The sequence below is a fragment of the Otolemur garnettii genome, unplaced genomic scaffold (assembly GCF_000181295.1).
Source record: "Otolemur garnettii isolate 467f Iridium unplaced genomic scaffold, OtoGar3 scaffold00151, whole genome shotgun sequence".
NCBI classification, from domain to species: domain Eukaryota; kingdom Metazoa; phylum Chordata; class Mammalia; order Primates; family Galagidae; genus Otolemur; species Otolemur garnettii.
Window position 1 is genome coordinate 2,127,102 of NW_003852546.1, and position 12,757 is coordinate 2,139,858.

Below are 12,757 nucleotides of genomic sequence, written 5' to 3' on the forward strand. Positions count from 1 at the left end.
TGGAGCCACAGAAACAGAAGTAGTGTCCAAGCCCAGAGGGCCAAGGACTACCCACTTGGCTGTATTGAGGTGGAGAGAGCACCAAGCCAATGATTTGCCCAGCTCCCTGGGCTGGCAGTCACGGAGGCTGAGCAGCACCCAGCTTTCCAAAGTCAATGAGTAACTTGGGGGGCTGGGTGGAGCCAGGCCTGCAACTGTGGACCCAGTGGTGTTTTCCACTTCTGAACAAGTGAGGCTGAACCACCTACCAGCTCAAGCGTCCGCCTTGCCCTACCCCACCCTGCCCGGCCTGGCCAGAGATCCTTGGAGAAGGAGCCCTCTTGCCTGGTGGCTGGACCAAGGGAGCCAGCCTTGGCACCAGCGGGTGAGGGCCTGGGAGCAGCGGGGTAGGCAGGTCTGAGGCTGGGGTTGGCGGGGATGGAGGAGAAACACAGCCCTGTTCTCCCCATCTGGGGAAGAGTTCCCAGGGATCCATCTTAAAGTAGTTGTCAGTTTGTCAAGGTCCTGTGTGCCCAGCTCCATGCTGAGTGCCAGAAAATGTGGAGATGAGATCAGGGCTTCTGCCTTGCAGGCATTTCTTATCTGGAGGGGGGCAGTGGGAAGCAGGAAAGTCCCAGAGACTGTTCCTGGAAGAATCCTGTGGTCAAGTCCTCTGTGACCTTGGCCAGGTTCTGCCCTTCAGGTCTTGCCTGCAACACGAAGTGACTACAGGAAGTGAACCTCACAGTCATCAGGGTCTTTCTAGCTTCAAGCTTTTGTGATTTGGGGGGCTGCTAGGAAAATTACCACTTTGGAATCTGTGAGCTGGGTAGGTTGTGACAGGAAGAAGAAAAGGTCTGGAGGTAAAACTCTAGCGGAATCCTTACAGGGGCAAGAGCCAAGAGGGAGGGTGGGGGTTTCCGTGAGGCTGGCAGCAGAGCTTCATGCTACCCTCTGGGTGATGGGGAGCCACAGGCCTTTCACAGGGGAGGGAGTGAAATCTAGTGTCTGGTGGGACAGCTCTGGCTATATGTAGGGGATGGAGTCCCTACCCTCTGATCTGGGTGGCAACCTCACTCCCACATCCCCCAGGCCTGTACTGACCATGGTCCCTGCCTGGCTATGGCTCCTTTGCTTCTCCATCCCCCAGGTAAGCAGGACCCCATGCCCCTCTTTCAGCTTCTGGCCTTGGGAGTTGGCACACTTGCCCCTGAATCTACCTGGACCAATTTTACTGACCATAGGAACAGTGCTGGTCTTGGGGTGGGGTGTCCAGAGCTGGGGCTACCGGCCTGTTGTGGAATCAGAAGGTCAAAGGCTAGAGGGTGGGTGGGATATGGCCAGGTCAAAGAAAGGGACAGAAATTCCCCTCTTCTGTGAGGTCCTAGAGCTTGATGAAGGGGCAGAATCCTTCCGCAGGTGCTCCCTGAGGCCCAGATTGCAGAGCTGCTTGTGGAAGTCCCAGAGAACTATGGTGGAAATTTCCCTTTGTACCTGACCAAGGTGAGCCTGAGAGCCTATGGCTGCCCTCCCTCTCTGCTAAGTCCTGCTGCTTGTGCTGCTGACACCCTTCTTCTTTCTTATTCTGTTTCTCTATCTTTCTTTTTTTGTTTTTTGTTTTTTTAATTGAGACAGTGTCTCACTGTGTCACCCTTGGTAGAGTGCCCTGGCATCACAGCTCACAGCAACCTCAAACTCTTGGGCTTAACCTATTCTCTTGCCTCAGCCTTCCAAGGAGCCTGGACTACAGGTGCCCACCATAATGCCTAGCTATTTTTTTGTTGCAATTGTTGTTTAGCTGGCCCGGACTGAGTTCAAACCCGCCAGCCTCGGTGCATGTGGACGGCGCTGTAACCACTGTGCTACAGGGGCCGAGCCTCTGTTTCTCTTTCAAACTCTGCTTTCCAGAGAGTAACTATGTGTTATACAGGTGAAGTGTCCCTTATTTGAAATGCTTGGAACTACAAGTGTTTCAGATTTTGAATTTTTCCCAGATTTTGTAATATTTGCATAATGAGATATTATTGGGGAGGAGACTCGAATTTAAAAACAAAATTCATTTATGTTTTGTGCACATCTTATAAACATATCCTGAAGGTAATTTTATACAATGTTTTAAATAACTGTGCACATGAAACTAAGTTTTGACTGTGTCCTATCACATAAAGTCAGGTGTGGAATTTTTGACTGGAGCCATCATGTTGGTGCTCAAAAGTTTAAAATCTCAGATTTTCACATTAGGGATGCTCAACCTATAGTGTGAATGACCAACAAGATTTTAATCCCAGTGGGGTGGATGGGATGGCTCATACCTGTAATCCTAGGACTCTGGGAGGCTGAGGCCGGTGGATCGCCTGAGCTCAGGAGTTCAAGAGAGTAGCCTGAGCAAGAGTGAGACCCCTGTCTCTACTAAAAATAGAAAAATTAACCAGACATGTGGTGCACACCTGTAATCCCAGCTACTTGGGAGAGTGAGGCAAGAGGGTTGCTTGAGCCCAGGAGTTTGAGGTTGCTGTGAGTTATGACACCATGTCCTCTAGCCTGGGGCAACAGAATGAGACTCTTTCTAAAATAAATAAATAAATAAATAAATAAATAAAATATTTTAATCCCAGCAGATAGTAGAGTTTTTTTTTGAGACAGAGCCTCAAGCTTTCCCCCTGGGTAGAGTGCCATGGCATCACAGCTCACAGCAACCTCCAACTCCTGGGCTCAAGCGAGTTTCCTGCCTCAGCCTCCCAAGTAGCTGGGATCACAGGCACCCGCCACAACAACCGGCTATTTTTTGGTTGCAGCCATCATTGTTGTTTTTGGCGGGCCCAGGCTGGAATCAAACCCCCCACCTTAGGTGTATATGGCTGGCACCGTAGCCACTTGAGCCACAGGCGCCGAGCCATAGAGTTTTAAATAAAGAATGAAATATTGGTGGTGAGGTTTAGAGCTTAAAAAGAAGAATGTACAGAGAAAAGAGCTCTGGCTTTGAATCTCAGTCCTGGGGCTTACTGGCTGTGTGACCCCAGGCAGGTGCCAATCATCTCTGAGACTCAGTCTCTTCACATATATAATGAGGCCATCAGTGGAGGAGGCTTCCCCCAGGCCTGGCCATGATTCCCTTTACTTCTGTTCTGCCCCACCAGCTGTCACTGCCCCGTGAGGAGGCTGAGGGCCAGGTTGTGCTGTCAGGGGACTCAGGCAGGGCAATTGAGGACCTCTTTGCTGTGGATCCAGAGTCTGGCTTTCTGCTGGTGACCAGAGCCCTGGACCGAGAAGAACAGGCAGAGTACCAGCTACAGGTATGACTGGGCCAGCCAGGGGAGGCCAGGCAAGGCAGGGCCAGACACTGATCACTCTTCTGTGCCAGGTCACTCTGGAGACTGTGGATGGACATGTCTTGTGGGGCCCACAAGCTGTGCGTGTGCATGTGAAGGATGAGAATGACCAGGTGCCCCATTTCTCCCAAGCCATCTACAGAGCTCAGCTGAGCCAGGGCACCAGGCCTGGTGAGTGACCACGGCAGCCAACTTATAGCAAGGTCAGGTGGGCATTGATGGGACGGTAGAGAACAAAGAGATGGCCAGACAGTTGGCACAGGGATAGCACAGCCAGGGTCCAAGCTGTCCTTTTCCATATCTGTCCCATTCCTGTACTCCCCATCTACTCTCGGCCTCAGTTTCCTCATCTGTGAAGTGAGAAAAAATGCTGTTGCCAGGGTCCTGACATCACGGACATGGAAAGAAGGACCAGAGAGAGAAGGGGAGGCATGGCAGACTCTCCCCATCCCCTCTTTTCCTTACAATGTCCTCCCCGCCCCCATTAGGTATCCCCTTCCTCTTCCTCGAGGCTTCAGATGGGGATGAACCAGGCACAGCCAACTCAGATCTGCGATTCCACATCCTGAGCCAGGCCCCAGCCCAGCCTTCCCCAGACATGTTCCAGCTGGAGCCTCAGCTGGGAGCTCTGGCCCTCAGCCCCAAGGGTGAGTGTGAGCTGGGTGTGCTGGGGAGGGAGGGTCAAGGAAAGCTGGAGATGATGGCATCTGAGCTGTAAGAAAAAGATGGGCCCTGAGAGGCAAAGGTGGAGGAAAGGGCATTGTAGGTGGAGACAGAAGCAAAGCAGAAGACCACCAAGGCAGAACCACGTGTGGAGGGCTAGGAACAGTACAAATGGAGGGCCTGAGTTCTACATTCTGTAGACTCAGACCAAAGGGACAAGGATGGTAGTGGTCTCTGGAGTTATATCTTAGGACATTGCCAGGAGACCTCCAGGACTGATGGCAGGAAAGATATGGATCTGGAAGCTCAGACCAGAGCCACAGGCTGGGGATGGAAAGAAAAGTGAATCAGACATCAACCTAGCCAGCCAGCCACCTCCCACTACACCACCCCTGCAGCCCATCTGTCAACACTCACTCATCCAAACACTCCCATTCACGCACCTAAACCCCCATCCATCCACCTAGTCAACCATTCATTCATCCAGCTGATCATCTACCCACCTCCCCATCCTCGTCATCCACCTACTCCTTCAGCCCATCAACCATTCCCTATGTGGACAGATATGGAAGTGACTGCACATTGTCAAGTCCTGGCTGGATGCTCACAATGGTGCTAAAAAGTCCTCCCAGCCTTTGACCAAGAGAATATCCTGAACAATTGCCATGTGATTGCTTTTGTGTTTGGCACTTTGCTCAGAATGATGCCCTGGCCTCTTGCTCAACTGGTCATCCTACCCCTTTTAGGGAGCACCAGCCTAGACCGTGCCCTGGAGGGGCCCTATCAGCTGTTGGTACAGGTCAAGGACATGGGTGACCAGGTCTCAGGCCACCAGGCCACAGCTACTGTAGATGTCTCCATAGTAGAGAATACCTGGGTGCCCCAAGAGCCTGTCCACCTGGCAGAGAATCTCAAAGTCCCCTACCCACACCACATTGCCCAGGTAAGTGGCCATCAGCAGCAGATGCAGCCTCATGGATGGTGAAGGTGGTCCTGATTCTTGTGGATATTTGGAGGGTGATTCTGAGACCCAGCTTGATCTCTGCTCCTCCCTCCATTTTTCCCATCACTTCCCACTGTGGTGTGGGGTGTTCAAGGCCTGGGACCAGGCCTATATCTCCTACCTGCCATCCTCTAATAGGTGTGTTTCTGTGCTCTGACCTCCCTAGTGTGCCTGAGGCTTGGGAAAACAGCTGCCACCTCCTGATGCCATGGGGATTGTCACCTAGGCCAGGAATGTCTCAGGCCTTTTCTAGGAATGCCCTGGTGTCAGGCCCAGGCTGAGAGAGCCGAAAATAAAATAACCTGGTCATTCAGGCACTTTGGGCAGGGTCCAGGCTTAGACCAGGGCAAGCCCACTATGGAGCTTCCTCCACAAATGAGTGTCCCATTTCACAGAAGGATTCTACCTGGACTTGAAGCCCAGGGAGGGCAGCAACTTGCTTGGGGTAACATAGTAGTTGGAGACCAGGCTGCTCCCCTGAGAACCAGCTGGGTCACAAGGGCTGACAAGGGTTATTCCCACCCCTCAACCCAGGTGCCCTCATTCTGTGTCCCCCTTCCCAGGTACACTGGAGTGGGGGGGATGTGCATTATTACCTGGAGATCCAGCCCCCTGGGCCCTTTGATGTGGACTCAGAGGGGAAACTCTACGTGACCAGTGAGCTGGACCGAGAAGCCCAGGCTGAGGTGAGGTGAGAGGGGAGCCAGGGTGTAGGCTTGTGGGTACTTGCTCACTGTACGGTTGGGTTGGGGGATGTCACATCCCCTACAGATGCTGAAGCAGTGGAAGAATGCAGAGGCCTGACCTGAACCCCTCCCCCACTGCCCACTATAGTACCTGCTGCAAGTGTGGGCTCAGAATTCCCATAGTGAGGCCTATGCAGAGCCACTGGAACTCCGTGTGGTGGTGATGGATGAAAATGACAATGTGCCTGTCTGCTCCCCACCTGGCCCCCCAGTCAGCATCCCTGAGCTCAGCCCCCCAGGTGAGCTATGTCCCTTATCAGGGCTGGGGGAGGGAGAGGGGGAGGGTCTCTATAAACCACCCTATTTTGCTCTTCTCTGCCATGGGGGCTCAATGTCAGGCCCTCATATCAATGTCCCTCCCCAAGACACACACAAGAGCTCACGTTTGGTTTAGCACAAAAAAGGAGTGGGTAAGGTAAGGCCTCCAGGCTGGCTTCCACCTGGGTGGGTACTGTCTTGTAGGTACTGAAGTAACTAGGCTGTCTGCGGAGGATGCAGATGCTCCCGGCTCTCCCAATTCCCACATTGTGTATCGGCTCTTGAGCCTTGAACCTGAGGAGGGGACAGCAGGGAGAGCCTTCGAGCTGGACCCCACTTCAGGCAGTGTGACGCTGGGGTCTGTTCCACTCCAAGCTGGCCAGAACACTCGGCTTCAAGTGCTGGCCATTGACCTAGCAGGAGCAGAGGGTGGTAAGTGCCCTGATGGTGACCCAGGTCTCCTGGCCCCTCAGTTCCTATCCTGGCTTCACCAGTAAGTCCTTTCCTACCTCAGGCCTCAGCAGCACGTGTGAGATCACAGTCACAGTCTCAGATGTCAATGACCACGCTCCTGAGTTCACCACTTCCCAGGTAAGCAGATGCAGGGGAGGGGATCTTGGGTCAGGTGTTGATGGGGTGCTCACTGCCCCTCCCCATCTCTCCAGATTGGGCCTATCAACATTCCTGAGGATGTGGAACCTGGGACTCTAGTGGCCACACTCATGGCCACTGATGCTGACCTTGAGCCTAACTTCCGCCTCATGAAGTTTGCTATTGATGGGGGCAACACGGAAGGGGTCTTCGGCTTGGTTTGGGAGCCAGACTCTAGTTACGTCCAACTCCGACTCCTCAAGGTAAAGGGCTGGGCAGGTGGTAAAGGGGCACATGCGTGCACATGTGCATGCACAATGCACTATGCTCCAGCCCACCAGTAACCCAAAGCTCTTTTTTCCCAGAATCTCAGCTATGAGGAAGCTCCAAGTCACGAGGTGATAGTTGTAGTGCAGAACGTGGCAGAACTGGTGGGACCAGGCCCTGGCCCTGGAGCCACCGCCACAGTGACTGTGCTGGTGGAAAGAGTACTACCACCCCCCACGTTGGATCAGGACAGCTACAAGACCACAGTCCCAGTCGGCACCCCAGCTGGTTTCCTCCTGCTGACTGTCCAGCCTGCAGATCCCATGAACAGATCCCTCAGGTAAGCAGAAAGCCTGGCCCCTTATCTGGGCTGGATCTCCCTGGCTCCCCAGGACTGACCCCTGGGCCTCAGAAAGTACTTCCACAATCTATCGCCTGGACTATTTCTCAAACTATGGCTGATTCCTAGGTTGTGTCCCCTGGGAGGCATGAGGGCTAGATAGACTGGGCAGGGCATGGAGGCCTGTGTCTGGACTCCACGAGAGCTCAGGTTATACCTCACCACCTGGAGGGAAGACCAGGCCTTTCTCTGACTCCCATCCACACTGTAGCACAGACAGGCTATTCCCAGGCTCTGACATACCTCAACCCCTTTTCAGGGTGACCTGGAATTAGTGAAGTTGAACCCAGCCCCCCAGACTCTGACAGTCCCTTCTCCAGTCACGTTACCCATTGTTGAAACACTCCTACCACCACCACCACAAGTCCTGAAGCTGGGGAGAGAGACTGGGCACCTGGGAACTGTTGCTGCTCCTGTGTCAGAGACAGTGTGGGACTTGAACAGGTCACACAGCCCTGGGGGATTCTGGGCAAGACTCCATATGTGGGCCCAGCGCCTGTGGCTCAAGCAGCTAAGGTGCCAGCCATATACAGCTGAGCTGGCGGGTTCATATCCAGCCTGGGCCCACCAAACAATGACAGCTGCAACCAAAAAATAGCTGAGCATTGTGACAGGCACCTATAATCCCAGCTACTTGGGAGGTGAAGACAGAAGAATGGCTTGAGCCCAGGAGTTGGAGGTTGCTGTGAGCTGTGATGTCACGGCACTCTACCCAGGGGGACAGCTTGAGGCTCCGTCTCAAAAAAAAGACTCCATATGTATCCCAGAGCCTTCCAACCCCTCCCTTTCTTTGGGATCTTAGGTTCTCCCTGGTCAATGACTCAGAGGGCTGGCTCTGCATTGGGAATGTCTCTGGAGAGGTGCACACAGCCCGGTCTCTGCAGGATGTCCAGCCTGGGGACACATACACAGTGCTTGTGGAGGCCCAGGATGCAGGTATGGCCATGTAGGTATGACCTCCCTCTAGGAGGGAGCACAAACCTCAGCCAGATGGGCAGGACTGAGTTCCCTCCCTAAGACCCTTCCCCACATCCCCTAAGCCCCAGGCAGAAGGAGGGCTAAGGAGCTGGATCCAGTGTCCCTCTTTGAGACTGGGTCTACCCCCCAGGTGGGAAGGCCTGGCCTCCGCCTACCCTTTCCTACTACCCTCCCCTACCGCCTCCTAGCTTGACAATCACAAGTCCCAGCCCTGCACCTTAGTCCCAGGAGGGCCACTCAGTGTATCACCGCAGGGCCAGGCTGGAGGCAGAGGAGGTACAGAGGTAAGGAGCTGGAAGGAGGGCCAGGGGCCATCTTTGGGGCAAGTGTGCCTGGAGATAAGCTGAGCTCTGAACTGGCTCTGACAGGGGAAGAGTTGGCCTGTGAATGGGGAGGTCAGGGAGGCAGAGAGGCAGGCTTTAGCCCAAGGTGGGCTGTGGTACAGGCATTTCCACATTGGCATGGGGATGATAAGGGATGGATAGAAGAATGGAGGGAGAGTGGCAGGGTAAGTCTTGTGGACTGTGGGGAGACAGATTAGCCCCAGGATTCCGGAGTTCACCTCCACCCCAGCAACATCCGGCCCAGCTCAGCACTGCCTCCTCTGCAGATGAGCCAAGACTGAGCACTTCTGCAACCCTCGTCATCCACTTCCTCAAGGCCCCTCCTGCCCCAGCCCTGACTCCAGCCCCTGTGCTTTCCCGACACCTCTGCACGCCCCGCCAGGACCATGGAGTGATCGTCAGTGGACCCAGGGAGGATCCAGACCTGGCCAGTGGGCATGGTCCCTATAGCTTTGCTCTTGGGCCCAACCCCACAGTGCAGCGGGATTGGCGCCTGCAGCCTCTCAATGGTGTGTGATGGGGGAAGGGAGGGAGGATGGGTGGCTGAAGTGTGGAGGACACTTGGAATAGAGAAGCCCTTCCACTGTGGGGGTGGGTCTCTGCCTAGAGGGCACCCACCAGAGGGTCTGTCTAGGCTAGTGACCCTGGTCATTGCCCACTTTCCTGACAGATTCCCATGCCTACCTCACCCTGGCCCTGCTTTGGGTGGAGCCACGTGAACACATGGTCCCAGTGGTGGTCAAACACAATGCCCAAATGTGGCAGCTCCTGGTTCGAGGTAAGGCTGGGGCTCTAGTGCAGGCAAGGTTGGCAGCCTTCAGTGCCTGAGGGGACCACTGGGATGCAGGGGGACAGGCTGGGTGCACACGGTGCAGGCTCACACAGACAGCATGGGCCAGTGCACACTTGCACAACTGCAGCCAGGCACTTAGACCTGTGTACACCCGGGCACAAATGCAGAGGAACATGTGCCTTCACATACACACACACACACGTGCACAAAAGCACATTTATCAGCCGGCTGGCCAGGCTGGGGACTCCCACACCACCCTTATTTTTCTCCCTCTCCCCCCAGTGATTGTGTGTCGCTGCAACGTGGAGGGGCAGTGCATGCGCAAGGTGGGCCGCCTGAAGGGCATGCCCACGAAGCTGTCGGCAGTGGGCATTCTCATGGGCACCCTGGCAGTGATAGGTAAGGAGGCAGGGCACGTGCATGGAGGAGGGTGATGGGTGATCGGAGCCACAGCCTCCAAATAAACAGCATCCCTTGTCCCCATGGTGCCCCCAGGTCTGAAAAAAGACCCCCCCAACTCTTCTAGACATTATGTTTTTTCCCACTGTCGTTATAGTCATTATTTCATCATTGATAACTGCGTTACTGTTACCTGATGGCACATAACTCTGTGGTCCATGCCACACACACTATGTGAATTACTGCATAGTAATTCCTATGACCCTGTGAGGTAGTTTCGGGCATCTCTCCACTTTGCAGAGGAGGTCACTGAGGCTCAGAGAGGTTAAGTGACTTGCTCACAGCCAGGTTGCAGCAGAGCCCAGGTCTTTCTAGCCTAATTCCTTCAGTCTCAACCACCCTGTCCATCTCCTTTATTTTTTCAGCCCCTTTAAATGTTTTCCTTGCTGGTTCATGTTACGATGTGCCTTTCTCTTGGAGGTCCATGGAAACAACTCAGAGGCTCCTAGATGAGCTCCACCCAAACTGTCCCACAGAGAAGGGGACTTTAGCGGCTGAGGTGTACTGGAGTGGTCTCATGGGGGTGAGGGTCTGGAGAGGACCAAGCAGGCCAAGTAGTCAAACTTATCTAAGCACCAGGACCAGAATCATACTCAGCTCAGCCTCAGGAACTTCTTCTGTTTATTAAATCAATACCAAGGGCAGGGTGTCCCTCATGATAAGCAGTCCCACAGCCTCCTGTGAGAGCTGATCCATCTCTCTTGGGCCCCTCAGGCTTATTCCTCATCCTCATCTTCACCCACTTGTCCCTGGCAAGGAAGAAGGACCTAGATCAGCCAGCGGACAGCATGCCCCTGAAAGCAGCCATCTGAATGGTCCAGGCACTCCCAGCTGGGAGCTTGGCCTCTAGCGCCATCTGAGAAGAACTGTGAGAAGGCCCAGCACTGGAGATCCAGCAGTGGCCAGGACAGAGTAGAAGCCCTACCACCTGCCCTCAGGTGGAGGCACCATAACCAGAAACATCCCAGAGCCTGAACACAGACTTTATGGGCTGCCCGTGGGAGTGCTCCAAATGGCAGCACATTTGTCGAATAATAAAACCTCAGAGAACTGGGCTGGGCCTTAAGGATTGTTCTGCCCATGTTCCAGTGTGCACATGTGCGTGTGACTGTGTGTGTGAGTGTGCCACACCTGACCCCTCTTGCCTTCCCCATCTCCTGATGCTCAGAAAGGGTCTGGGGGCTCGAAGAACAAGACTGGGGACCCCTGTGAAGAAGGATATAGGGGTATCACATGGGCTCTTGGTGAGATCTTGGGGTCTCAGCAAGACAGGTCATTTCCTTGGGCATCCAGAGCTTACCAACCATAGACCCCAGGTGGGTTAACTCTGTGCAGGTGATAGTTGACAAGTGGCATCTTTGAGAAGAGGTGTGTTTGAGGGTGTCATTTCTGTGTCTTCCTGTGTCATAGGCACAACCTATGAGTCTGTGTCTTCTGCTCATGCGGGAACACCTTGTGTCCCTGTGCTTGAGTCACCTGCACACAGGGATGGGCAGAGGGGTCTGGACAGGAGTCTAGAGGGCCCCACAGGGCTGGGACAGGAGAGGTGAAGCTGGAGACTTGTCCTTCTGCTCCAGCTCCAGGGCACTTCTGTGTTTCACACACAGGCTGGTGAGTGTGTGGGTACCTCTACAGAAAGTCACAGCAGGGAATCCCTCAGACGGACACCACTGGGGAGGGACAGGAATCACCATGGTTTATCCTATAGCTGCTCCTATCTGGGTTGAACCCCTGCCCCTGGCCCCAGATTAAGCCATGTCCCTGTTGCCCTGCTGAACCCTGACCACACCTCCAGATTGACCTCCAATCCCTGACACTTGACTGACCCTAGATATATGCTGATCCCCCACGACTCCTTCCCAATGATCTCTAGGGAGACAGAGGGGAACTTACTATCCCAGGCACCCTGAGCTGATGATGGTAAATCATGGGGAAGGGAGAAAAACAACCTCTGTGGGGCCCAAGCCCTATTTTTAGGAGATAATCTCTCCACTGTTGGCAGATTCTTTGGGAGAGGGTCCAAGCCCAGCTGAGAGAGATGGGGCTGGGCAACCTGGCTGGACTGAGGGAGGCCAGGACACTCATCCAGGATCCCCAGCTCAGGGGGTGAACTCTGGGGCTGGCCCAAATCACTCCCACTGGAGGCTCTGCCGGTTACCCTAGCCCAACCAGGCCTTCCCTGCCTCTTTCCCCAGTCCTCTGATCAGCCTGCACTCTCTCCAAAGTCTTCAGTCTGTAAAAAAAACTTTGGAGGTAGCATTTCATCTAATCCTCTCATCAACCTACAAGGACAGCATATTTCCCTATTTTCTAGTGGAGGATCTTGAACATCAGGGAAGTTAAGAGATGTAATTGGGAGTCTTGGAACCAGGGCACAAGATAGAACTGTCTTGCCAAGGTCCATGTTACCTCTCTGTAAGTGTTTACAATCTCTAGCTGGGCTCCCACAGAATCCCCCAGAAGGGTCTTAGAAAGCACCCAGGCCAGATCCTGCTTGTATAGGTGGGAAGGTAAATTGCACAGAGATGGAGGGAACCTCTTAGGTTCATCAGTCAGTAAGATGTGTTGCCTGAGCTGGACTGAGGATCCAGAGTACTATACTGGATGGATGGATACATAGATAACTGGATAGGTGGGTGAGTGGATAGATGGATGGCTAGGTGAATGGGTGAATGGGTGGATTGGTAGTAAGGTGGATGAGTGGGTGGTGGGCATGTAGGTAGGGGACCAAAAAAGGAAAGGGTAGATGACAAAAAAGGATACTGGGGTAAATGAAAGCTTCTTCATTTACCTCTTCTTGAGGGCTTCTTCCTAGGCTTCCAGGCCCTAGGCCACTCCCTGATTGAGTTAGTGCTGGAGCTACCACAAGATCCTCAAGCCCTTCTCCAGGAACAAGGGCTCAGTTCCTTTTTTTTTTTTTTTTTGAGACAGAGACTCAAGCTATTGC

General features: G+C 53.8%; 1 protein-coding gene across 3 annotated transcripts; it reads left to right on the top strand.

The window, feature by feature from the left end:
- The first annotated feature begins 184 nt into the window (after positions 1–184).
- Positions 185–10,882, top strand: CDH16 (cadherin 16). 3 transcript variants are annotated; one of them, XM_003799413.1, is made up of 18 exons: positions 185–370; positions 1,072–1,129; positions 1,399–1,482; positions 3,117–3,272; positions 3,341–3,479; positions 3,797–3,955; positions 4,718–4,914; positions 5,538–5,660; positions 5,809–5,959; positions 6,183–6,410; positions 6,493–6,569; positions 6,644–6,832; positions 6,935–7,176; positions 8,039–8,172; positions 8,825–9,067; positions 9,229–9,336; positions 9,634–9,750; positions 10,525–10,882. In XM_003799413.1, exons 2-18 carry the CDS (start codon positions 1,085–1,087, stop codon positions 10,620–10,622), a joined length of 2,490 nt encoding a protein of 829 aa, XP_003799461.1. In that variant the 5' UTR covers positions 185–370; positions 1,072–1,084; the 3' UTR covers positions 10,623–10,882. The 3 variants fall into 3 exon arrangements, with proteins under 3 accessions (XP_003799461.1, XP_003799462.1, XP_012666559.1); XM_003799414.1 differs by having other exon boundaries at positions 8,891–9,067; XM_012811105.2 differs by lacking the exons at positions 185–370; positions 3,797–3,955 and having other exon boundaries at positions 1,085–1,129; positions 3,341–3,421; positions 4,792–4,914; positions 10,525–10,756.
- The last annotated feature ends 1,875 nt before the right edge of the window (positions 10,883–12,757 follow it).

What these genes read in the sequence shown, in the direction of transcription:
- CDH16 (XM_003799413.1), top strand. Translation starts at nt 1,085, where the DNA reads ATGGTCCCTGCCTGGCTATGGCTCCTTTGCTTCTCCATCCCCCAG. An exon ending in AGGCAGAGTACCAGCTACAG is followed by an intron (nt 3,273 to 3,340) that starts GTATGACTGGGC and finishes CTTCTGTGCCAG; the next exon opens with GTCACTCTGGAGACTGTGGA. An exon ending in CCCTGAGCTCAGCCCCCCAG is followed by an intron (nt 5,960 to 6,182) that starts GTGAGCTATGTC and finishes ACTGTCTTGTAG; the next exon opens with GTACTGAAGTAACTAGGCTG.